Source organism: Mastigoproctus giganteus, chromosome 11, assembly GCF_048544385.1.
Source record: "Mastigoproctus giganteus isolate SK-2022 chromosome 11, ASM4854438v1, whole genome shotgun sequence".
Classification (NCBI taxonomy): domain Eukaryota; kingdom Metazoa; phylum Arthropoda; class Arachnida; order Uropygi; family Thelyphonidae; genus Mastigoproctus; species Mastigoproctus giganteus.
Window position 1 is genome coordinate 123,971,907 of NC_143585.1, and position 27,525 is coordinate 123,999,431.

Genomic DNA, 27,525 nt, shown 5'->3' on the forward strand with positions numbered 1-27,525 from the left:
AACTAATAGCATAACCCCTCCTCCCTTCCTATCCTGTCTATCCCTTCTGTAGACATTGTACTCCCCAAATTCCAGTTCTGCATTCCTTATATCTGTGTGACACCATGTCTCTGAAATCCCCACAATATCTGCCTTTGATGTTTTGAGCAATACCTCAATTTCATCAAATTTATTTACTAAACTCCTAGCATTGGTGTACACGCAAGTATACATGCACCTGTTCTTTTTCTTAGCTACCCTAACACAACTCATGTGTTTACTTGTACCCCAATGATTCCCAGCAGTCTCTGAAATATCCTGCATCTTATTTTCCAAGCTGCGGCTCATTCCAATAGAAGCAGTGCTAGAATCACTTTCACTTCTGCCAGTGGCTACTGGTAATCTATTAGTCCTTGTATCCCCCCAATCTAGCAGTTTTCCGACCCACCTAACACTGCCTCGATAGCATCAGCAAACATTCTTGCACCCTTTCTATTTAAGTGTATCCCATCCCTGTAGAAGCAGTCTCTCCTGTTAACAAGTACAGACCAGGCTGAAAAAAATTCTACCCCTTGAGCCTTGCACAATCTTTCCAGGGCCGAATTGATCGACAGGACTCTCATCATATACTCCCTCCTATCGTGTCTGGGCAGAATTGCAGACACTTTGAAATTCAATCCTAATTCACGGCTTTTTTTCAACAGTGACATGTACTTGTTAAGTAGTTCCGCCGGTCTCCTACTCTTAATATCATTAGTGCCAATGTGTACATCTATATCACCTTTTGTGCCCTTAAAAGATGATATCCGCTCTACAACGTCATCAACCTTTGCCCCTGGCAGACATACCCTGGTCCTGTTCCAGAGTTATGCAGAGTTAGTAAGGATTTTGGACTAAAGATGAATATGGCTAAAACAAAAGTAATGATGAACAAGTATGCCACAGAAAGGGGAATAATGATTGAAGAAGCAGTAATTGAAAAGGTGGAGTCATATGCTTATCTGGGACAAGTCATTAGCTGTAATAATGATAAATGGCTGGAAGTCAAGAGAAGAATAAATTTTGGATGGATAGCATTCAGGAAATATAGTCACATACTGAAGAGCAATATCCCAGTTTGTCTGAAATGTAAACTAATGAACCAATGTATACTCCCCACCACAACTTATGGAAGTGAAACTTGGGCACTCACCAAAAGAATGGAAGAGAAGCTGAGAACTACACACAACGAAGAATGGAATGAATTATATTGGGAATCAAACTGTTAGATAAGAAGAGAAACACGTGGATTAGGCAGCAAACTCAAGTAAAGGACATTTTAATCAAAACTAAAGAACTAAAATGGTCTTGGGCAGGATGCATAGCTCGAAGACGTGATGACAGATGGACTAAGAAAATAACAGAATGGTACCCATGAGGAGCTAGAAGAAAACCTGGAAGACAACAATGAAGATGCACAGATGAAATTCATGAGTTTGTGGATGGGCATTGCACAAAACAGAAGGAACCGGAAAGTTGCTGGAGAGGCCTTCATCCTGCAGTGGATTGAAAATGGCTGATGATGAATTAAATTAATATTATTACAACTTATATATATATATATATATTTATGAAATAATGTAAAATTAAAGCTATAAGGGAGGATATACTGACAGCCGGAATGTAATTTAAGGTTGACATGACAGATGACCCCAAAAATAATTATACACATAAATGAGTGATGAAACTAAAACAATGGCTAATAGATGAAATTTATACTAATAGCCTAGCATGTGGTAAATTTTTTAGTTTTAGGAAAGTAGAGCTTGAGTTATTTAGAAAGTTAGAGCTCGGGTTATTTAGAAAGTTAAAGCTCAGGTTATTTATAAGCACAATTTCCAGCCGTGCTAGTAACAACCCTGGAGGGTAGTAAGATATAAGAGTAGTAAGTGGAAAGTGGCCGGAAACTTAATCCATCTGTTTTTGGAAATAAAGAATGGTAACTGTAGATCAACATATTATCGCTTTTATTAAAAATATAGATACCAAAAATGTGAAAAGAAAAAAAATTTTAATAAGAAATAATTTAGAACAGGTGCCCAATAAGCAATAGGGCTGTATTGAGTGAAATACTGAAAAAATGTTATACCTAAATAAAATTTAAAAAAAAAACAAAAAATAAAAAAATTAACAGACACCCAAAAGATAAAGGTATATATATTGTTCATTATACATGTATAAGCATCCTGCAACTAACAATCAGAGATACTTGTTTTCCACCATAGAAAACAGTAGCAACTAGGTGTCAGTATGTACAAAATGTGCATATAGAAACAAAAGGAACAAGAGAAGGAACCTGATGGATTAGTTAGTTAATGATTTCATCAACATTTATAACAAATGTGATGTGTTTAATTTCAATGTGATTAATTTTGCTCATAGGCAGATCTAACATACCTAAAAATTTCCACTCTAACATTATTTTCTAACATTGTCATAGAATTGCCACTATCTGTAATGACTTTGACCTAGTGATCCCATCCCTGTAGAAATCTCTCTTGTTAACAAGCACAGACATGCTGTGAAAAATTCTATCCCATGAGTGTTGCACAATCTCTCCAGGGCCAAATTGATTGACAAGGCTCTCATCATATACTCTCCCCTATCGTGTCTGGGCAGAACTGCAGAACATCATTAGTGCCAACGGGTACTATCACCCTTTGTGCCCATAAAAGATGATATTTGGTCCACGACATCTTCGACTTTTGCCACTGGCAGACATACCCTAGTCCTATTCCACCTATCTTTTTACACATTATATTTCCCGTCTACCTGATAATAGAGTCACTGACAATAACTAGCTCTTGTGGGACCAGTGTATTCTGCCCTGAAGGTTGCTGCACACACAAAGACACCCCCTTAGCAATATCATGTCCTGTTTTAGAAAGGTCTGCAAACATTTCACAAGTTGCAGATTTTTTTTAGGCTGTGATGCATTGGAGAATCGACACCTTCGGTTCTTCCCCAAGCCACAGCACTCCTGCTACTTTGTGCCTGTTGTTTACAGCTCTAGTCTGGGGCATGATTTCAATTTAAATACGATTTAATTAATTAACAATGAAAATTAATGAGGTTAATAAATTTTATTGATTAATTTGCTATACTATACTTGATTATATAATACTACACTAAGTTAATGCAGCAACACATATTCCTGTATATAGTTTTACGTTATACCTTAGCTGTGAAGTTCCAGATATACGTTATCAAGTTACACTATACCGTAACGATCACAATGTTAAATTAGTTATATCGTTAGCTAAATACAAAAGATATATGCCCAAAAGGTGATTAAAACCTTCAAAATACTTATTTATTACAATTAAAACCCTACTATTCTTCTGCGCTACTGATTACGTACCGCTATCACCAATGTGATAGCGGTACGATTAGTAACTTACAAAATCACTAGCTAAATTTAAAAAATAAGCTAACAAACGCTACTAAGCCTATTTAATCTATGTATAAAACAAAAATTAATACGTTAACTAATCAAAAATACAATAAAATTTCAAGGAAAACTTATTCCTTTGCAGCAGCTACAGTAGTCTACATCTTATTATGTATGTAATTTATGTATTATATAAATTACATATATATCAATTATGTAATTTTTATGTATTACATATAATATTAATAGCATTGACTGACATATTTTAATTTAAATCTATTTTACTATTACTGATGTGTAAACATCAGTAACAGTAAATAATAGTCAATAACAATAATAGTAATAGTTAATACAAATTTTCTTATCCATCATTATTATTTTTTTTATTTTAATTTTTTACGAGTGGTTTCCGAAAAGTAAGGCAACACATTTTTTTCTTAATAATGGTGAAAGGGAATGAGATGAAACGTGGACAGATAGACCCATTAATAATGTTCAAAAAGACCGCCAGTGCAGTGTTGTAGTACTGTTGCCTCACAGCAGATTCCAGTTGCAAAATGGCGGCTACCATGTGCGAGTGTGGTCCAAAACAGGTGTTCGTGAAGTTATTCACTTTTTTGCAAGCAAAAGGGTCTTCACCAAGTGACATTCATCGTGAACTGGTTGCTATGTATGGCGAAAATGTGATGACAAAGAAGCAGGTGTGTTTTTGGTGCAATGAATTTAAAGCGGGCCGTGTTGACATTGAAGATCGATATCGAGCAGCAGGCCTCCATCGAGCAAGATAGAAGACAATATTTTGTGCATTAAGGGCATCATTCTTGAAAACAGGTGAGTAAAACTGCATGAAATTGCAAAAATAGTAAACATGAGTAAGTTGACTGTTCACAATGTCCTTGGCGTTCGAAAGGTGTGCTGCCACTGGTTGCCCTGACAATTGTCAGAGGAGGACAAAGCAAAACGCATGCAGATGTGTCTGGAGAACCTGTTGCAATACAGCGACAAAGGAGAGGATTTTCTGGCTTCCACAGTCACAGCAGACAAAACATGGGTTCATCACTTTACCCCAGAGAGCAAACAAGGCTCCATGGCCTGGAAACATACACAATCTCCTGTGTGCAAAAAATTCAAAACTGTTCCCAGTGTCCGAAAAGTCATGGCCACAGTGTTCTGGGATTGCCAAGGCGTTCTGTTGGTGGATTTCTTGCCGACGGGAGGAACCATCAATGCACAGTAAAGCTGTGCAACATTGGAAAAACTGAAAGCAAACATTTGACGCAAATGACCAGGACTCCTAACGAGCAGCATGATTTTGTTGCATGATAACGCAACTCCCCACACTACTTGTGAATGGTTACACTGTAATCATTGGGAACTCTGTCACATTTGTTTGGATCTCTGAAAAAACACCTTTCAGGAAAGCATTTCACCACGGATGAGGAAGTTCAACAGGCAGTGCGATATTGGTTACTGTGTGGGCACGGACTTCTTCAGTACTGGTATTGATAAACTGATCCATTGTCGGGGCAAGTGCATCAATAAAACTGGAGACTTTGTGGAGAAGTAGTGCATGTTCACTTATTTTTTGGTGTGTAATTTCAGCTTCATATTATTAAACATCATCGAGAGAAAAAATGTGTTACCTTACTTTTCAGAAACCCCTCATATTTCTATTTATTTATTTAATTTTTGTGGGTACAAATAGTGGAGGCTGGGTTTGGGTATTGTTCCAGTTTCTGCCAGTGTGGGTCAGATATGGGTCTAATGCAATGGACCCTTCACCACATAAAGTTGCCCATTTTGAGGAGATGCTATCAAGCAATATCACTGAAAGAAGCTAATATTCGTGTCTAGTATCATGAATTAGGTAACATTTATATATTGAGAATCTGAGATTCTATGCCAGAAGGTGCAAGGCATTAATTAAAGCTCCGAGTAGAACAATAAAATACTAATATTTTATAAAAGTTCTACAGGCATACATCATAACCTTATGTTTACTAGCATTACTTTTTTATTATTTTTTTTAAGTTAATATTAACTCAGAACATTGGCCATAGTGTTTGTATGGCCGGCAGGGTATTTTTGTGATGTTTTCTAATTACGTCTAAAGAGTTGCTTTTGTAATTTCTGCCTTTAATATAGTACTATATTTTCTCAGTACAAACTATTTAATATTTGAAAGTTTGTAAGAAAGTTCTGTTTAGGGAGCAGTTATTATGCCAGTTCTAATACTTGTTTTGTAAAAAAATTCATAATGATGAAATTTATGTAGTTGCTATTGTATATTATTATTAAAAAAATCTATATAATGCATTAATTATTAACTGAATATAGACAATGAAGTCAAACTATTATTTTATAAAATTTAAAAATTTCACAAATTTTTTTTTATTATCAGTATGATCTAGAATTATTAATTACACAGAAAAAGATATATACAAAATTTGTGAGTAAACAATTAATTATCAACAAGAGAAATGACTTGATATGTAACATTTACCTCAATATAATGTAGAAATGCCTCTATTCTTGTATCTACATAAGTTGGACTTTTATCAGATTGGACAATAATTCGCAGACCTTGCACCCCATTGGCTCTTCTAACACCACTACAAACTATATAACCTAAAACAAAATTTAGTATACAGGATAACTGAAAACAACTTTCCCAATTTCAAAATTTACTGTGATAAAAACCAATCAAAAAAAAAAAAAAAGAAAGTTATATTTAAATAGACAAACTAAAGGTTTCCTGAACTAATAAAGCTGATGCTTTCTTCTGTGTGAGGCACTGGATACTCAGTTTCAAAAATGGGAACCTTAATTCAAGAAAGCATTTTTATATACTTATTTCACCAAATAAAATTGATGATTAATGTTCAAGGAGAATTTCCTAAGTATGAAAAAAGATCCAGCTATTTGTGCATGATATTATTCATTAATCGACATGAGGTATTATGTGAAATCTGTAGAGGGTACCTGATCCAGGATATGTCTAGTAGGAACAAAAGCTGATGATGTTGTAGAGCAGATATCATCTTTTAAAGGCACAAACAGTGATACTGTTGTACACATTGGCACTAATGACATTAGGGGTAGGAGAACTGCGGACTTACTTAACAAGTACAGGTCAATGTTGAAAAAAAGTTGCAAGTTAAGGTTAAATTTGAAAGTGTCTGCAATTCTGCCCAGACACAATAGGAGGGAGTATATGATGAGAGCCTTATCAATCAATTCGGCCCTGGAAAGTTTGTGCAAGGTTCATGGGGTAGAATTTTTCTCAGTGAGTCTGTGCTTGTTAACAGGAGAGATTATTTCTATAGTGATGGGATACACTTAAATAGAAAAGGTGCAAGAATATTTGCTGATGCTATCGAGGTTGTGTTAGGTGGGATGGAAACTGCTAGCTTGAAGGGATTCACAGACTAATATATTAATGGCAGCCACAGGCAGAGGTGAAATTAATTCTTGCACTGCTTCTATTGGAATGAGCAGAAGCCTGGAAAGCGATGTACTGGGGATCTCTAGGGCTGCTGGGAGTCATCATGGAACAAGTAAGAATAGATGTATGTATACTTGCATGTATACCTATGCTGGGAGTACAATAAATATATTTGACGAATTTGAGGTGCTGATCAAGACATCAAAAGTGGATACTGTTGGGATATCGGAGACATGGTGCCACACAGATGTGTCAGTAGTGGAGAATTGTAATTTGGGGAGGACAATGTGCAGGAAGGATAGACAAAGTAGAAGGGGAGGAAGGAGTGATGCTGTTAGTTAAGAAACACAAAATTTAAGGAAATGCATCCAGTTGACATGGGTGGACAGTGAAATGTTGAGTCATTTTGGTGTGACATAAGCACTGGGAAAGCAAAATTGAGAGGAGTGTGTTATAGACCAAATGACTCTGATGAGTACAATGAACAACAGTACAGGGAAATGGAGTGGGCCAGTAAATCAGATTGTCTAATAATGGGAGATTTTCGCTCACACACCAACAAAAGACTTTTGTTGGTGTGTGAGCGAAATTTATTGGATGATTGTTTTCTACAGCAGCATGTTTGAGAGACAGCAGAGGTCTCTCAAACATTTTGACGTCTTGATCTTGATTTGATTATCAGCAGTGATTTTTCATGCGTTAAGAATCTGCAGATAAAGGTGGCAGTCAGTGTACTGATGTGGACTTAAAGATGTAACTACCATCAGAGGTAAGGGGGACAGCTTTTGCTTTTGTAAAGGTGACTACAGTGATCTCAGAGAGTTTTTAAATTCTATACAGTGGGACCAACTGATGATGTTACCAACAGCAAATGGGAAGCATTCAAGGAATTAATCTTGGAAGCTACTAGGCTTTTCATGCCAACTAAGACATACTGTTCAATGTTTAGGACTAAATGGATGTCAGATAACCTAATGAGGCTCGTGGCAGGGAAGAAAAATGCATGGGATGCATATAAATTATTAGGGGAGACAGATTCCTATGGTAAATATAAGATAGTCTATATTCAAGTCACAAAGGACATTAGGCAAGCAAAGGCAGATTACGAGAAATCTTTGGAAAACAATTCAAACAAAAACATAATACTTATGTACACTCTGGAAGGAATGGGATGAATCAGATTGGTCCACTTGACATCGATGGTTCGATTGTTGATAAACCTCCTGAGGTAGCTGTCAAACTGAATGAGTATTTTGCATCTACACACACACATGAGGTCTGTAGGAAAGAGGAGGCCAGAAGTTTATCAAATTCTGAAAGGGAGCTAAATGATTTCATAATAGCTGAGAGCAAAGTGGAAGAGAAATTTTTGAAATTGAACATAAGAAAGGCAACTGGGGTAATAGTAATAGTGGCATGTGATGCAAGAAAGCAAGCGTATGAGCTTATGTAGCATTAGCCAAAAAAAAAAAAAAAAAAAAAATTCACACAACCATTCCCTCTAAATGTTTGTCCAGTTCCTCCTTAGATTTATTTAACCTATCAACTTCTACAATGACAGATGGAAGTTTGTTCCAGCAATTAACCACCCGCTGGCTAAAGGCAAATTTCTGCACATCTATTCTACAGTTTGAATTTATGCCCCCTTAGGTTCCAGTTCAATGGGTGGATGGCATCTATCCAGTTATAATTAAGGAAGTAAACTCTTAGCCATAATTATGAAAGCTTCCTTGGACTCAGGGGAGTCCCCATGGACTGGAAATGTGCAATTGGGTCCCCAATTCACAAAGGGGGATCACAGGGTAACACAAGTAATTACAGTCCTGTTAGTCTAACTTCTGTTCCAGGGAAAATAAGGGAGTCACTGGTTAAGGAAGCGATGCAGGATCATCTATACAAAACTGCAGCAATAATTCAGACACAGCGTGGGTTTGTTAAGGGGAAGTCTTGTCTGAAAAATTTGATTGGATACTACGAAGTGGTCACAAAGGAACTAGATGCAAAGAATAATTTTGATATCATATACTTGGATTTTAGGAAAGCTTTTGATACTGTGGCACACAGAAGACTACTGGATAAACTGGAGCAGTATGGCATTAAGGGCAAGTTGCTACAATGCACATTGCTCTTCGTGGACTAAAGTTATTAGTGGAGACCCCCAGGGTTCGGTGTTGGGCCCATTGTTGTTTTTGGTATTTAATAATGATACTAATGAAGGTATATGAGGGTTAATGTCTAAGTGTGAAGACGATACAAAAGTTGGCAGGATTGTTAATGACGGTGATAATACTACACTACTGCAACAGGATCTGGAAAAGTTGAGAAGATGGGCTGAGAGGTGGCAACAGAATTTTAACATTGACAAATGTAAATTACTGCATATGGGTAGCAGTAACCTCAGAATAACTTATCAACTGGGTGGTACTACACTCAGGGTAGTAGAGAATGAAAAGGACTTTGGAGTAATTGTGCAGCCAGATATGAAGTTTTCTGAGTAGTGCTGATAAGCTGCAAGACTATCTAATGGTATCATGTCAATGATATACAGGAATTTTGCTAGCAGGGATAAGGGGTGATTGTCCCCTTGTATAAGGCAATGGTTAGGCCACATCTTGAGTACTGTATACAGGTCTGGAGGCCTCACTTTAACAAAGATTTAGAGCTGCTGGAACGAGTACAGAGAAGGGCAATGAGATTTGTGAGTGGAACAAAAGGTTGGTGTTACCAACCTTTTGTTCCACTCACAAATAAAGGCTTAAGTTCTGAAAATTGAAGCTTCTGGAGACTAGATCACCTGCGAGGTGATCTAATTGAGGTGTATAAGGCTCAAATGGATTGAGCAAGTTCAATGATAATGGGATTCTTCCTCTTGCTCAGATTACTCACCTGAGGGGGCATAAATTCAAATTGATGAAAGGCAATTGTAGAACAGATGTGCAGAAATTCGCCTTTAGCCAGCTTCCATCTGTCGTAGTGGAGGTCAGCAACTTAATGTTCAAGTCAGAACTAGACAAACATTTGGTGTGAATGGATGGGTGAAATGGGAAGGGTTTTTTTTTTATTTTTTTGGATGATGCTATATAAGCTTGCTTTCTTGCATTATATGCCTCTACTAATGCTAATGCTAGTACAGAAACAAAGAAACCTCATGTGATTCTTTTATTCTCAGTCTGAGAAAACAAATTGGCCTCATAACCACAAACTATAAATTGCAACATGTCACAGCAAGTTATACCAATGCATTTCATTGTCATGTTAATTAATGACAATAGATTGCATTGGTATCACTGCTCTTTTTAATGGTAATACCTAAATGTCTATAATTTGTTTTTATAATGAGGCAACATTTTTCACGGAAGATTAATAGTGCTTGAACATGCATAAGTTAAAATCTGAATATATATATTTTGGTCTGGCAGGGATAATCCTAAAGTGAATTTCTTTTGTGCTGCCACTTTTGATGTTTATGACTTGTATCATTTTAACTTGCGCATTTTCACTCATTGGAGCTCTGTTTTTCAAGATGTATTCATAAAAGCATTATGGCATGGGTATCAGGCAGGCTAGTATTTGTAGCAATGAACAACTGAACCCTTTCAGGAGTATGTATATGTTCTTTTTTTATGTATGGGTCTTCTCTAGCATGTAACTCTACATTATAAGTCTTGAATGCCGTTTCAAATAATATATACATTTACGTACAAGCTGTCTTTAAATCTTTCAGCAGGTGCTACCAGCTCTAATCTCTGTTTCAAAAATGGGTTTGAAAATCGGACGAGGAAGAAGATTTTGCATCCATTGGTTTTAGTTGTTCAATTTCGTCTTGTATTTAAAGAAATTCTCTGGAATTCAAATTCAAGAGTTAATGAGACCAAATCATGCAATAACAGATGCAGAGGAAATTATTTTATTAAAAAAAAAAAAATGCTCTTTCCACACATTCTTTACCACTACAATAAATAACTTATTATTCAACAATACACTGCATCTATATAAGGAATGCAAATATATTTTGAAGAATAACTCTTACATTTGAAGAATAACTCTTAGATGACTCTCATCAACCAGTGCAATACGACCACTTTGCTTATTGGAGGCATGAAGTGGTGAACCCATGTTTACTCTCTAGAACTAAGTTCTGGTCAACCCTTCCCTACCTCCTCCATCATGCAGTATGATTGATGACTTTTGAGGTTATGATAAACATCGTGGCGAGATCCAATATTCCTTACATTTCGAGGGTACAGCTCTAAAACAGTGTTCGCAGGCCGGCCGCTAGTTAGCACACTGGACCGAAACTATTGGTAACTCTCTAGGAGGCTTTCGGATCTTGCAACCTCTATTCTGCGAGATAGTGATGGAGGGAGTCTGAGTAGTGTGTATGCGGGGAGCATTGTCGAGGCCATGTTATGTCAAGGATCTGGGTATATTCTTACCAAGTGTACGCCATATCCAAAAATTTCATTACTTCATACAGCATGTCCCACCCACTTTTCTTACTACTTAATACACCATGAATTGTCAAACTAATAGAACAAGCTTATCTGCAAAAAGATCTAAACCTCCCAAGCACTTCCTAATTCATTTCACAAATATACGTGGTCTCAATTCTAATCTCAACGATGTCCATTTCCACTTGCAGTCTGCCAAACCCCATGTACTTTTTCTGACAGAAACTTAGTTATCGGTTGCTTCAACTACTGCTCATCTCAGATGCCTAAATTATTTGCTGTATGATTCCTTTCGCCTCAAAGGTGGTACTTGTGCATATGTCCAATTCTGATATTCCCTATCAGAGACTGGGAAATTTGGAATCTCCTCTCTTTGATCTTCTCTGGCTTAAAATCTCTCTACCTCATTGTGTCAAATTCATCTGTTGTCTCTACCGTTCTCCCAACTCCACTAATCACTTGGAGCTCTTTGACTTCCTCTCTTTGCAAATTGACTTTCTCCAGTCCAACTTTCCTAACAGTGAGGTAATTTTGCTTGGCGATTTTAATGTTCACAACTCCAGCTGGCTTCCGTTTTCTAGTCACACCGACCCAGATGGTTGAAATGCTGAGGCTTTTGCAATTACTAATGACCTTGCACAGATTGTTCATTTACCTACAAGAATACCAGACAATCCTAATCATACAGCCAACACGCTTGATCTTTTTCTCACAAACAACCCTTCTAAGTACACGGTCGAAGTGAGAGGTCCTTTGGGCACTTCATATCACAACTTGGTGATTGTCTCTTCTCCAATGGAGCCTTTATCTCATGGCTATTCCCAACCTTGTGTTGTTTGGCATTACAAGAATGCAAAATGGGATGACCTGCGAGATTTCTTTTCTTCTTTTCCTTAGTCTTCTGATGTCAACGTTTGCTCAGATCGTGTCAGTGAAATTATTCTTGCAGGAATGGAATCCTTTATCCCACACTCCACCTTAAAATCTCGTCCTTTATCTAAACCTTGGTTTTCCAATAAATTTGCTAAGGCTGTTCAAGAGAAGAATGTTGCATATCGTAATTGGCTTGTTTCTAATTCTTCAATTTCATTTTCTGCCTACAACCAAAGCTCGCAACAATTGTAAAGCAGTTATTTATCAGTCTAAACTAGATTTTGAACAGGCTAAGAGTAAAAAACTTGCTTCTTACCCTAATGGTAGCTGAGCATTCTGGTCTCTTGCAAAGCTATTGGCCGCAACTTTTGCCCATCTCTGTTCCCACCTCTGTGCAAACCAGATGGTTTTGTTGTCACTTCAGCCAATGATAAAGCTGACCTGCTAGCATCCCATTTTTCTTCCATCTCATGTATGAATGACCTTGGTAAAACACCTCCCACCATTCCCAACATGCTCCATTCAATGCCTCCTGTGGCCTTCCATCAAAAGGATTTTGACGTATCTTGATGCTAAGAAAGCTCCAGGTCCTGATGGCATTTCTCAACTTGTTCTCAAAACCTGTGCTCCTGAACTTACTTCAATTCTTTGCCGCTTTTTTCACTTTCTTATTCCAAAAGTGTTTTTCCTTCTGCTTGGAAATTTGCTCATATTCAGCCAGTTCCTAAAAAAGGTGACAAATCCCTCCCATCCAATTATCGTCCCATTGCAATTACTTCTACTCTTTCTAAAGTAATAGAGAAATCAATTAACCTCCAGCTCTTAAACTACCTAGAAACCTTCCGTTTGATCAACGATCGCCAGTATGGATTCTGTCAGTGTTGATTCACTGGTGATATTCTGGCTTATGTTACCCATTTATGGACTAATTCAATGGAAAGGTTCGGTGAAACACAAGTAGTTGCTCTTGACATCTCAGAGGCTTTTGATCATGTTTGGCATAAAGGTCTTCTAAACAAGCTTCCATCTTATGGTTTGCCAACTGTTTTTAGTAATTGGTTATCCAGTTTTCTCTCTGATTGCTCACTGAGGGTGATGGTAGATGGCTCTCTGTCTTCTAACTTCTCCACTAATGCCGGTGTCCCCCAAGGTTCAGTTCTTTCCCCCATTCTTTTCCTCTTGTATATTAATGACCTTCTTCCATTGACTGGAAATCCTATCCATAGTTTTGCTGATGATAGCACATTGCATTCTACTTTCCATTTTGAGAAACCTTGCCCTGCTCAATCAACTTCAACTTCTCGAAAATCTGCTACCAATTCCTTAAATGCCAATCGTCAGGTAATTCTTCTGTGGGGCAAAGACAACTTAGTTGATTTCAACCCTTCTAAAACTCAGTCTTGTCTTATATCTCGCAAAAAAGGATTCTTCTGCTCCTATGCTTATCTTTAGTGACACTCCGATTTCTAGGCAAAATGATATATCTCTTTTGGGGATTACCCTGACTTCTAATCTCTCTTGGCACAAGCACATTACAAATATTCCTTCCTCTGCATTTAAAAAACTTGGTTTTCTCTTTTGCTCTCGGCGTTACTTTTCTTCCAAACAGCTGCTCACTCTGTATAAATCGCAAATCCACCAACTTTTCTTCCAAACAGCTGCTCACTCTGTATAAATCGCAAATCCACCAACTTTTCTTCCAAACAGCTGCTCACTCTGTATAAATCGCAAATCCACCCTGCCATGGAATATTGTTCCCACATCTGGGGTGGTGCCCCCAAAACCTCTCTCAGGGTTCTTGATTCCATTCAGAAGAGGGTAGTTAGGTTAATTAATGATTCATCTCTAACAGAGTCTCTCCATTCGCTGTCTCATAGATGTACTGTTTCTGCTACATGCCTCTTCTACAGATACTTCGATGGGCACTGTTCTTCTGAATTGGCTTCTATAATTCCTGCTTTTTCTTTCAAAACAGTCCGAACACGTGCCGCCACCAGCTAACATCCATTTACTGTCCAACTTCAAACTCACAGAACCAACTTTTCATCTTCCTCGTTTATTCATTCAACTGCCATTTTCTGGAACAACCTTCTTCATATGTATTTCCTGGAAATTAGTCTACAGAAGTTCAAGTCCAATGTCAACAAATATCTTCATTCATCTTCTCAACCTCCAACCCAAGCATGGTACTAAGTACTATAGATTCTAATACCTCTTGTGTTTGGGGTTTACATAAAAAAAAAAAAAAGAACATGTTCAAAGCCATGATTAGAGCTAACTATAATTGACACACACACCCCTACCATTAATATCTAATAATAATGTGTGCTGAAGTTTTCAGCCTTTACGACAGCTTCCAATCCCCACAGAATACTCTCTATGTATTTTTTTTCCCCCAATTCTTTTTGTAAATGTCCTCTGATATTTTCTGCCATTCACCCTTCAAAACAGTAACTAGTTCACCTCTGTTTTGTGGGCAGATGCTCCTCACAAGTACCCAATGATCCAATTCATCCCACAAGTTCTCTACAGAATTGAAGTCAGGACTCTCAGCTGGTCAGTCCAACTTTTCGATGCTTACATCCTTAAATTAGTCTGTCACAACATGAGCAGTATGACATGGAGCCTTGTCTTGCTGATATGGGCATAGGCCTTCACTGATGTGCTGCAGCAACACAGGTAATGCATTATTGTCCAAGAAGTCTAGATATACTTCAGCATTCATGGTTCAAAACAACCAATGGACTTGGTCCAAATCAAGAAAAACAGTGCCAGACTATCACAGACTATCACGCTGCCTCTGCCAAACTTCAGTGTTGGACAGTCCAGCAGGTAGTTTTCTCTAAGCATCTACCACACTCAGGCATGAGGCATGATCATCAGACTGGTAGACTATGTACTGTGACTCATCACCCCAAAGCACAGCTTTCCATTGACCTGAGTCCAAGAACAGTAGAATGATTAGTGGCTCGTAGATGGCTGCATGACCATAATAACCCATATCATGCAGTGTCCTTTGCAATGTACTGGCATGTGTCTCAAACTACTTCCTGAGGCAGTGTTTACTGTAACAACATCTACCTGCATTCTGAGCAAAATGATTCTCTGTAGACCACCTTCTATCAACTTTGGAGGTTTTCTGGGTTGCTTCATGATGATTTCGGCACCAGTCCACTTCCCTTTGCAGATCACATCACGAATTATCGACTAGAGATTTTCAGTACCACTGAAATTTATAGAACAATTGCTTATGTGGCACCCTATTATCATTCTGTTCACTCTGGCAACTGTGGCATTGTGTATTACTGTCTCCTTGAAGGTCTATGAGCATATTTATAGTTGTGTTTTATATGTGGTGCTTGGTTAGGATATGACCAACTATCAATAGAGGGGTGTCCAGATATTAATGGTTGGGCAGTGTGTGTGTGTGACTATATATATATAATTAGAACAGAATATTAAGAACATGCTTGCAATACGGCAAGCCAAGTAAGAAGTGAAAATACAGAAAACCAGTAACTTAATTATAGCAATAAAAATAGAAGGAGATAGTACAAAATAAGTTAAAAATAAGGATGCTGCAGAAGGAATTTGTTCTTAAAATAATTTACAAAAGTACTAATTAATATAAATTTAGTAGTGTCCCTTTCATGACACCAAAACTGAACTGCATGAAATATCATTATAAATAAAACTGAAAAACCAATCACAATGATGCGACCACTACTGCAAAACAAAAATAAGTTAAAACAGACCAACAGTGAGCCCCATTCAATCAGAGGGCTATCAGACTATGACTGTGAAATCACTACATTTCACAAGTAGTAAAAAAAAATCAATGCCATCAGAAAGACAAACTAATCAGCCCACCAATGCAATAGATTTCAGTAATCGTGGCCCTAATGCAGTAAGAAATTATAATAAAACAGCTAAGAGCATTCACAAGGAATACCAAATCACCAATGAAAGAAAAATGTTAAATAAGAGTATAAAAATAAGAAATATTTACTATAGATTGTAGAATGAGCAGTGCATTAGCATCTCAGCCCACTACTAACCACATAGCACACATAAGTAAATTCAACATATATAAAAGTAAAGAAAAAAACAAACAAAAAAAAAAAAAAAAATAGAACAAAAGGATGATAATCAAATAGTATGGCAAATATCAGTGGTTGTGAGGTATTACAACCACTGATGTAAGGTATTATATTTAATATCTTGGATGGATTTTAGCATGTGCAAGTAGTTAAGTAACAATTGTAATCTATGTAAAATATGCAAGTGCTGAAAACCTGTCCTCCACCAAAAATTTTGAACTATTATAACTCTAGCTATAATTTAATAGGGAAACAAATGAGATATTGTTTTTTTGTCTTCTCATAGGGAGCAAACATGTTATTTTAGAAGTGATTCCTCCCTTATTTCCCAACCATAAAAAATTACCAGTTCTGAAAATACCAATACTCACATGCAACCTACAGTTGCACTGAAAAGACAAACCAGGCAAACAATAACTACTGAGGACAATTATATCAACAGTAACAGCTGTACACCTGGGCATTGGTACTTAGCTGTACCAATGAAATTGGGCTTCATCAACATCTTCTCAGGTTGATTCTTTTTTTATCATTTCTTGCCCGCATTTCTTATAAATCAATCCATGACTGCCTCCTGATTTGCAGACTTAACTCTTACTGGCCAACTCCTTGGCCAGTAAGAGTTAAGTTCTTCCATTTCCAACTCTAAGAGTTAATTCCTTCCTTCCTGGATAAAAATAAAATGTTTAAAATATGTTTTAACTTATGTGTTCAGTGTCCTTGATTCAAGAAAGTGCAGCTGACTTAGGCTACATGCTATTTTGCAACACAAGGAACAAACTTGTTACAACATGAGCTTGCATAATGTGGTAACATAGCTACATTGTATGTATTATGCTGCATTTAGGTCTATGTGTGGGAAGCATTTTCAAACACCAGCAAATTGAAAAATTATTGGTTAACATAGAATTAATAATATTTCTGAATTGTAGGAAAACAATTAGTTAGTACATTCATAAAAGAACTTTTCAGTCTGGAAAATAATGGAAAAAGTCTGGTGCATAGACTGGAAAATGTAGCATGAATGTTGTGTTGAATATAATCGCTGTGTAAGTTAGTTGGTTGGTTGTTAGGAGTTTTATGGTGGTGCATCAGCATCTAAGGCTAAGTGCACCTGTTGTGTAAGTGAAAAGTAAAGAAAAATATATTTTTAGAAAAAACAATTATTTAATTAACTGTTACAAAATGTGAAATTCATCCCAGCTTGGGTATATAAAAGTGTTATATGTGATTAAGCGTATGCAATTAACTAGACAAATTTGTAATAAAAAATAAGAAAGTTTGCAATTTTTACTTTTTACGAAACTAAGCATTATATGCAATTTAATGTTACGGTCTGTATATGCAACATTTTATTAAAGTTACAAAAATACTGTCTTAATATCTGCTTACATATTTTGGGATTGAAATACCCTGATGGCTTTCTACTTTTTCCTACAGAGGTATTGAAGTCTGCGGTTTATAGTCTAAAGCCCCAGACTGGAAGAAAACATTTTGACTGCATACTATCTGCTCTATGTTCATCTTCAGAAATATTAAGGAAAACATTCACACAACAATTCAAATGTATGGATGTTAATGACAATAAAGTTGAATAAAAAATTAATTAAGTGCATGTTGTTTCATTTTCCCTATGGGTTCAGACTTCTCATACATATTCTGAAAAAATACAAACTATGAAATATTATAAAAGCAGCAGGTGACAGATAATTTGATAAAGTGTTTATAAATAAGTACCGTTAAAAATAACCAAAACTTTATACCCAGCTGTTCCTGTGTACGTAGTATATTGAAACATGGCTCAGCAATAATTTGGCAAAACAGTTCAAGAAGCATATTGGATTTCGTCTCCTGGAGACCACATTGATAGTAAGATTCAATGGAGGAGCAACGATGAATCTCATTTGTCTTTTCAAACACAAAATGGCAACCTAGAAATAAATAATATTTCTTTGAAATTCATATTACTTTTAGGTGAATATGAAATCTTTATTGAGCACTGAATATATTACAGGTATTATACATAAGGCATGCAATATTTTCTTTGTTGTGACTGTCTTGTAGATTTTTTTTTTTTATATATATTATGTAAGACACAAAACGTCTTGGTGTTAAAGCAAAAAAATATATATATATAATAATAATAAAAATAGAAAAACTACACTAATTGTAGCTTATCCCAAAAAATTAATTGTAGCTTATCCCAATTAATGTCCGCTCACAGATCAGCTAAAAGTCTTACAATAAAATACTGATGTAGTTAAATCAATTACTCTAATTGATCATGGCTCCAACAATTATGCTCCCTTTAAATTCTGGAAAATCGGTGTTTTTCCATGTTGACTTGTTGGCATGTAGTTAACATTGCAAGAAATTGCTCAGCTTGTCTTTTTTTATGATGGACTGCTTCATTCTCCACTGCTATGAGTGGGTTCAGACATCAAACTCATATTTCAATGAGCTACTTAGTGCACATTTTAATTCAAGAAAATTCCTGGAAGTACATTTGAAAAAGAGGAAAAAGAGAGAGAGAGAAACTGTTTATTTGCTGATCGGAAAGAGAACATTCCCTTTCTGCATTGATGTTAATTTTAGAACAGTTTCACAGAAGGGATCTGTGATAGTGTCGCAAACTGCTAATATTGCTTGTAATGAAGTAATTCATTTTAAGGATTTAAATGTAGTAGTAGTATTTTAGCATTAAATCAGCTCACACACCAACCATAAGAATAAGTATTTACTGTAACTAAAATATTTACAAATTAAAATAAATTTTATTATATTTTATTTTAATTTGTAAATATTTTAGTTACAGTAAATACTTATTCTTATGGTTGGTGTGTGAGCTGATTTAATGCTAAAATATGAATTTGCCCAACCTCGGAGGCCCTTTTCAGGATATGTAGTAGTAGTAGTAGTGGCATGTGATGCAAGAAAGCAAGTATATGAGCTCATGCAGCATCAGCGAAAAAAAAATTGCACCATTCCCTCCAAATGCCCGTCCAGTTTCTCCTTAAATTTATTTAACCTATCAACTTCCACAATGACAGATGGAAGTTTGTTCCAGCAATTAATCATCTGCTGGCTAAAGGCAAATTTCCACACATCTATTCTACATCTGTCTTTTCTTAATTTGAATTTATGCCCCCTTAGGTTCGTAATCTGAACAAGTGGAAGGATCCCATCAGAATTCAGCATGCTCAACCCATTCAAGGCCTTATACACCTCAATCAGATCACCGCACAGGTGCCTAGTCTCCAGCCACTGCAATTTGCAGAACTTAAGCCTTTTTAGTAAAAGGATCCCTTCATTCCCCTCACCAATCTTGTTGCCCTTCTCTGAATACGCTCAAGCAAATCTGCTTCCTTCCTAAAATGAGGCCTCCAGACCTGTACGCAGTACTCAAGGCGTGGCCTGACCATTACCTTATACAGAGGGACAATCACCTCCTTTTCCCTGCTAGCAAAATTCCTATATTTCATTGACAAAACCCCATGACCTGCCCTGGTAGCCTGTCTGCATTGCTCAGAAAACTTATATCTGACTGCACAATTACTCTCAGGTCTTTTTCATTTTCTACCACCTTAAGTGTAGTACCACACAGTTGGTACATTTCTCTGGGGTCATGCAGAACTTTGCATTTGTCAAGGTTAAACTTCAGTTGCCACTTCTTAGCCCATCTGCCCAAATTATCTAGATCCTGTTGCAGTAGCACACTGCCATTACTATCATTAACAGCCCTGCCAACCTTTGTATCATATGCAAACTTCGACACTAAGACTGATATATCTTCATCAATATCATTGATAAATATACAAAACAACAGTGGACCCAACACCGAACCCTGTGGGACTCCACTAATAACATTAGTCCACGAAGAGCAGCACCCATTGATTACCACCCTGTCTTCTCCCACTCAACCATCCTTTTACCCATTATAGCAACTTACCCTTAATACCATTCTGCTCCAATTTGTACAATAGTCTTCCATGTGCAACAGTGTCAAAAGCTTTCCTGAAATCCAAATAGATGATATCAAAATTATTTTTTGCATCCAGTTCATTTGTAACCACATCTTTATATCCTATCAAATTTGTCAGACAAGACTTTCCCTTAACAAACCCATGCTGTGTCTGAATTATTGCTGCAATGCATCTAGATGATCCTGCAAATGCACCTTTAACCAGTGACTCCATTATTTTACCCAGAACAGAAGTTAAACTAAATGGTCTGTAATTACTCGTGTCACACTTTGATCCCCTCCCCCTTTGTGAATTGGGGATACATTTGCACATCTCCAGTCCGTGGGTCCAAGGATGCTCTCATAATTATGGCTAAGGGTTTGCTTAGTTGCTTTGCTGCCTCCTTTAATATAACTGGATAGATCCCATCCACCCCAGGTGCCTTTCTTATATTTAACTTCAACAATTTCTCCTCCACTTTGCTCTCAGTCATTACAAAATCATTAAGCACCCTGATACAATTTGATAACCTTCTGCCATTTTCAAACCTTAATAACTCCTCATGTGTGAATGTAGATGCAAAATACTCATTCAGTTTGTTTGCTATCTGAGCAGGATCATCAACAGTCGAACCATCGATATCAAGTGGAACAATCACATTCATCCCTTTCCTTTTAGAGTTTATATAAGTAAAGAAATCCTTGCTGTTTTTCTTAGCATCCTTTGCCAAAGATTTCTCGTAATCTGCCTTCGCCTGCCTAACCTCCTTTGTGACCTGATTACAGACTAGCTTATATCTGCCATAGGCTTCTGAGTCGCTTGATAATTTATTTGCATCCCATGCATTTTCTTCTCTGTCACAAGTCTCAGTTCATTTGATAACCATTTAGGCCTAAACCTTGAAAAAACAATACTTCTTAATAGGTATGAAAATTTTAGTAGCTTCCATGATTAATTCTTTGAATGCTTCCCACTTAGAATTTACCGTTGGTAACATCGTCAGTTGATCCCACTGTACAGAATTTAAAAACCACTGTACTCACCTTTACGGAAGCAAAAACCCTCTCCTTTACCCCTGATGGTAATTATATCTTTAAGTAAATCCCACAACAGTATACTGTGATCACTGCCACCTAGTGGTTCCTTTATCTGCAAATTCTTAATACATGAATGATCACTGCTGATAACCAGATCAAGAGTATTACCCTCTCTGGTTGCCTCTCGAACATGCTGCTGCAGAAAACAATCATCCAATAAATCCACAAAGTCTTACTAGTGTGTGAGTGACCAACCCACAAGTTCCAGCCAATATCTGGGAAGTTAAAATCTCCCATTATAAGACATTCTGATTTACTAGCCCACTCTATTCCTCTGTATAACTGTTCATTGTACTCATTCGCGTCATTAGGCCTATAACACACCAAACTGACTCAACAGTGCACTGTTCATCTATATCAACTGGATGCATTTCTTTTGATTTTATGTTTTTCTTAATTAACAGCATGACACCTCCTCCCTTCCTACCCTGTGTCTATCCTTTCTGTACACATTTTACTCCCCAAATTCCAATTCTGCATTCCTAATATCAGTGTAACACCACGTCTCTGCTATCCCAACAATATCCGCCTTTGATGTCTTGATGAACACTTCAAATTCATCAAATTTATTTATACTTCTAGCATTGGTATACATGCAAGCATACATGCACCTATTCCTATTCACCCTGACACATCCCATATACTCACCTGTTTCACGATGACTGCCATCAGTCCCTGAAAACCCCCAGCACCCCTTGTTCCAGGTTGCTACTTATTCTAATAGAAGTTGTGCAAGAATCACCTTCACCTCTGCCTGCGGCTACTTTTAACCTTTAGTCTGTGAATCCCCCCCCCGCCCCTAGACTAGCATTAATGTAATTTGACGTTATCATGTAAAGTTAGAGCACTGAAGTGCAGATTTAGCTTGGAGCAGGTAACATTTGTGTGTCCTATTCTTAAGTTGCTTAGTATAATTTCTTCTTGTCTGTTAGGTCTTGTACTGGTTTTCCATTGTTGTAACAGTGGTTTTATTTGAAATAATTTGTTACTGGCTTGATCCTGTCATTTTTGTTTGGTTGGTTTGGTTTTTTTTTTTTTTTTAGGAGCATTAGCAACTAAGGCCATATTGCTCCTTGATATGCAGTGGTCATTCCCTGACCTTTCCGCATCCTCCGTATATAGTGGTGACGGGCTCGAACCCCGGTCTAATCAAGAAGCCTGTACTACGCACTGCTGCTCCTTCCCACCTGGCTACGGAGGCGCCTGTCATTTTTGTTGCCACTGTTTTTTGCTGCTATTTCGGATTGTAATTTTATAATCTAGTAGATTGTGCTTTCTGCTTGTTTTGCTCCATGGTTTTCCTGTTCATTACCATATATTCCAACATGTCTGGGAACCCAGCAGAAACTTATGTTTTGCTTTCATTTTGCTACTTTTGTTAGCATATCTTGGATTTGCCATACAGTCGGATGGGTATTTCTATTATTCTTTAAAGCTTGAAGGGCATTGAATGAATCTATTCAAATTACGCTGTTGTGATGTTGGTTAGCCATATACGGTTCATGGCTAGTTGTATAGCCTCCAGTTCTGCAATATAAATGCTGCACTCAGTTGGGAGATAATGGTATTTGAGAACTTGGCTACTATTCCTGCTTTGGTTTCTGTTTTGGAACCATCTGTGTGTATCAGGATAGAATTTCAATGTTGGTCCCTGGAGGCGCTATGTGTAATTGCTGGAAATTTTGTTTAGGGAGAGAATCCTTGTGCCAATTATACATATGGAGATCACATATAGTTTAAATGCTATCCCAAGGTGGATATGGAACTAATAGGAGAAATTGCTATCTGATTGAAATTTAAATTATGTTGCTGGATTAGGTCTCTTAAATCTATGCCTACTGGTTTGGTGGCATTTGGATGTGCTCTATATAAGTCGTCCAAACTTAGTTTGTGTAGGATTGTCCATGTTGGGTGGTCAGGTATTGATTTTATCTTTGCAGCGTAGTATAACAGCAAGTCTTGCCTCCAGAAGTGGTTCATGAGCCTCTGCATATAGGCTCTGGACCAGTGATGTGTGATATTCTCCTAATACGGTATGTAAAGCACTATAATGCACTGAATCAAGCTATCTCAAGGCACTTGGTTTGGCTGAGTTATACATGGGTGCTCCGTAGTCTAGTTGAGATCTTATAAGGGCTCTGTATAATAGCAATAAAGTAACTCTATCTGTGCCGATAAGACTCTCAAAATGTTTAGTTTCTTGAGACAATTTGTTCTTAGTTGTTTTATATGTTCTAAAAAAGTTAATTTTTTATCAAGAGTAAGTCCAAGAAATTTTATGGTTGGCTTGATTGGGATTAACTGTCCATTCAGTTTTAATTCCAGATCTAAATGAAGGTTTCTTTTCCTACAGAAATGCATGCCTGTTCTTTTTTGTGTGGAGATCGTGAAACTGTTTTCCTGAGCCCAACTGCTGACCTTGTTTATTACACCTTGTAATTGGAATTCGATTGTTCTCATGTTTTGGGATTGGAAAGAGATACTGAAATCATCTACATAAAGAGCTGTATTCATGGGGATGGTATCTGTTGGGTTATCGATTTATTTTTATTGCAAACAGGATGGCACTGGGGACTAATCCCTGTGGTACTCCTTCTTGTAGGAAAACTTTTGAAAATGTAGTTTGTATTCATACTTGGAAGGTTCAGTGCTATAAAAAGTTACGGATGAAAATAGAGAGATGTCTTCTTAGCTTTAAGTTATATATGCTCTGGAGAATGCCATAGCGCCAGGCTGTGTCATATGCTTTTTCGAAATCAAAGCATATCATGACTAAATATTCTTTTCTAATAAAAGCATTTCGTATGTTGTTTTCTATTTTAATTAGGTGGTCCAAGGTTGATCTATGTTTCCTGAAGCCACACTGTACTGGGCAAAAAAAATTATGATTTTCTAGGAACCACAAGTCTTGCATTTATAATCTTTTCCATTAATTTTCCTAGGCAGCTGGAGAGTACTACTGGACAGTAGCTGTTCAGATTAGTAGGATCTTTGCTAGGTTTAGGGAAAATGAGGACAACTGCATGATGCTACATGTTAGGAAACTTGTGCTCCATATAAATACTGTTGTATAAAAGAAGTAGAGATTGTAATGATTCTTCACTGAATTTCTTTATCATTATATAATTGATGCCACCTGGACCTTCTACACTTTGTTTTGTTTGTGACAGTGCAGTGCCTTATGAAACTCCGTTATATTGTTCTACATATTTGTGGAGAATTTTAAATTGTATTTTTCTTGACAATTTTTATATTTCTTGAATTTCATTGGATATGATGCGGTGGCAGATATTTTTACGAAAGTTTCACCTAAAGGATTTGGTATTTCTTTCAGATCAGCGATATCCTGCCCTTGCCAACTGATAATTGAATGTACTAAATTTTGGTATCTATTGCTAATTTTTCTTATTTTATCCCAAACTGTTTTAGTATTTTTAGTTTTATTTATGGTTGAAGCAAAATGTATCCAGGAGGCTTTCTTGCATGCCCATCTGACATATCTTGCTCTAATTTTTTAAAAAATGTATTAGATTGTCTGTGGTAGGATTTTTGTGAAAAATATTCCGTGCTCTGTTTCTGTCTCATTTCGCTTGAGTACATTCCTCATTCTACCAAGGCTTTAGGAATAGAGGAAGTTTTGTGGACATTATTGGTGTTGATTGTTCTGCTGCTTGGCTAATTTGGTTGGTTACATATTGTACTGCTTGGTTAGTTGTTGGACTTTGTTGTTCAATTACCGCTAGATTTTTGAATTTTTCCCAGTCTGCCTTGTGAAGCTTCCATTTGGGTTTTCGTCTGGATTGACATGGGATATCTTTTGTTAAAGTGACAATAATGGGGTAGTGGTTGCTGTGTAATGGATCTTCATGAACTGTCCATTCTAAAACAGGATATAATGATAGGGAGCATAAAGTAAGGTCGATTATTGTGTTGGTTCGTGTTGGAAGGTGGACATATGTGTGTTTTCCACTATTCAGGGGGGGGGTTTAGATTTTTGGAGTCTATTACTTTTCCATTTGATGTCCTCTTTTATTAAAATCAATATTTCCCCATAAAGGGTGATGTACATTTAGATCCCCATCATACAGTAAGAAGGGGATAGTTGATCTATCAGTTCTTCTAAGTCTTCATAACTTATTTCTTGGTTTGGGGGTAAATATATTGACACTATTGTTATTAAACTACTTGCTACTATATGTACTGCTACTGCTTCAAGAGGGGTTTGTAGGTGATCTGTTTGAACTGGGTGACAATTGACAAGGATTGCTACTCCTCCATGGATTTCAGAATGATTTATTCGATCTCACCTATGCACCAGAGACTCCTTCTATAGGGATGGGATACACTTAATAGAAATGTGCAAAAATAGTTTGTGATGCTATCAAGGCAGTGTTAGGTGGGTTTGTTATTTGTTATTTGGTTTTTAGCAGCATTAGCAACTAACGCCATATTGCTCCGGGAATATGCGGTGGTCATTCCCTGACATTTCCGCATCCTCCATACTGGGTGGTGACGAGCTCGAACCCTGGTCTAATCAAGAAGCGTGTGCTAGGCACTGCTGCTCCTTCCCACCTGGCTATGGGGGCGCTGTGTTAGGTCGGTAAAAAAAACTGTTAGCTTGGGGCATTCACAGGATAAAAGATTAACAGTAGTCGTAGGCAGAGGGAAAAGCGATTCTTGCACTGCTTCGATTGTAATGAGCAGCAGCCTAGAGAACAAGTTGCTGGGGATTTCAAGAGCTGCTGGGAGTCATCATGGAACAAGTAAATATATGGGCTCTGTTAGGGTAAGTAAGAATAAGAACAGGTGCATGTATACTTGCACATACAACAGTGCTATAAGTATAGTAAATAAATTCAATGAATTTGAAGTGCTGATGAAGGCATCAAATGCAGATATTGTTGGGATATCAGAGACATGGTGTCACACAGATATATGCAGAGCAGAATTGGAATTTGGGGAGTACAATGTGTAAAGAAAGGATAGACAGGGTAGAAAGGGAGGAGGGATTATGCTGTTAGTTAAGAAACATAAAATCTAAAGGAGTGCATCCAGTTGACATGGGTGGACAGTGAAATGTTGAGTCAGTTGGGTGTGACATAAATGCTGGGAAAGGAAAAATGAGAGTAGGAGGGTGTTATAGGCCTAATGACTCTGATGAGTACAATGACCAACTGTACAGAGAAATAGAGTGAGCCACTAATCAGATTGTCTTATAATGGGGGATTTTAACTTCTCAGATATTGATTGGAACTTGTGGGATGGTCAGTTGTGGGATAGTCAGTAGCAAGGTTTTGTGGATTTATTGGATGACTGTTTTCTACAGCATCATGTTCAAGAGGCAACTAGAGGGAGTCAATACTGTTCATCTGATTATCAGCAGTGATTCTTCATGCATTAAGAATCTGCAGATGGAGGCACCACTAGGTGGCAGTGAGCACAGTGTGCTGATGTGGGATTTACTTAAAGATTTAACTTCTGTTCCGGGTAAAATAATGGAGTCGCTGGTTAAAGATGCATTGCAGGATCATCTAGACAAGACTGCAGCAATAATTCAGACACGGCATGGGTTTGTTAAGGGAAAGTCTTGTCTGACAAATTTGATAGGATATTATGATGTGGTTACAAAGGAACTGGATGCAAAAAATAATTTTGATATCATATATTTGGATTTCAGGAAAGCTTTTGACACTGTTGCGCATGGAAGACTATTGTACAAATTGGAGCAGAATGGTATTAAGGGTAAGTTGCTACAATGGATAAAAGGATGGTTAAGTGGGAGAAGACAGAGGGTGGTAATCAATGGGTGCTGCTCTTCTTGGACTAATGTAATTAGTGGAGTCCCACAGGGTTTGGTGTTGGGTCCACTGTTGTTTTGTATATTTATCAATGATATTGATGAAGGTATATCAGGCTTAGTGTCGAAGTTTGCAGATGATACAAAGGTTGGCAGGGTTGTTAATGACAGTAATGGCAGTGTGCTACTGCAACAGGATCTAGATAATTTGGGCAGATGGGCTAAGAAGTGGCAACTGAAGTTTAACCTTGACAAATGAAAAGTACTGGATATGGGTAGAAGTAACATCAGAGAAACGTACCAACTGTGTGGTACTACACTTAAGGTGGTAGAAAATGAAAAAGACCTGGGAGTAATTGTGCAGGCAGATATGAAGTTTTCTGAGCAATGC

At 37.2% G+C, this 27,525-nt stretch overlaps 1 protein-coding gene across 2 annotated transcripts in view; it reads right to left on the reverse strand.

Annotated features, from left to right (window-relative positions):
* The window catches only part of Ide (Insulin degrading metalloproteinase), a 692,915-nt gene that overhangs the window by 109,894 nt on the left and 555,496 nt on the right, over positions 1 to 27,525 (reverse strand). For both annotated transcript variants that reach the window (XM_090384737.1, XM_090384738.1), the window contains exons 23-24: positions 18,042 to 18,209; positions 5,913 to 6,037 (exon numbers count right to left, since the gene is read on the reverse strand). In XM_090384737.1, the coding sequence (XP_090240863.1) occupies positions 5,913 to 6,037; positions 18,042 to 18,209 (293 nt within the window). The remainder of the gene's footprint in view (positions 1 to 5,912; positions 6,038 to 18,041; positions 18,210 to 27,525) is intronic.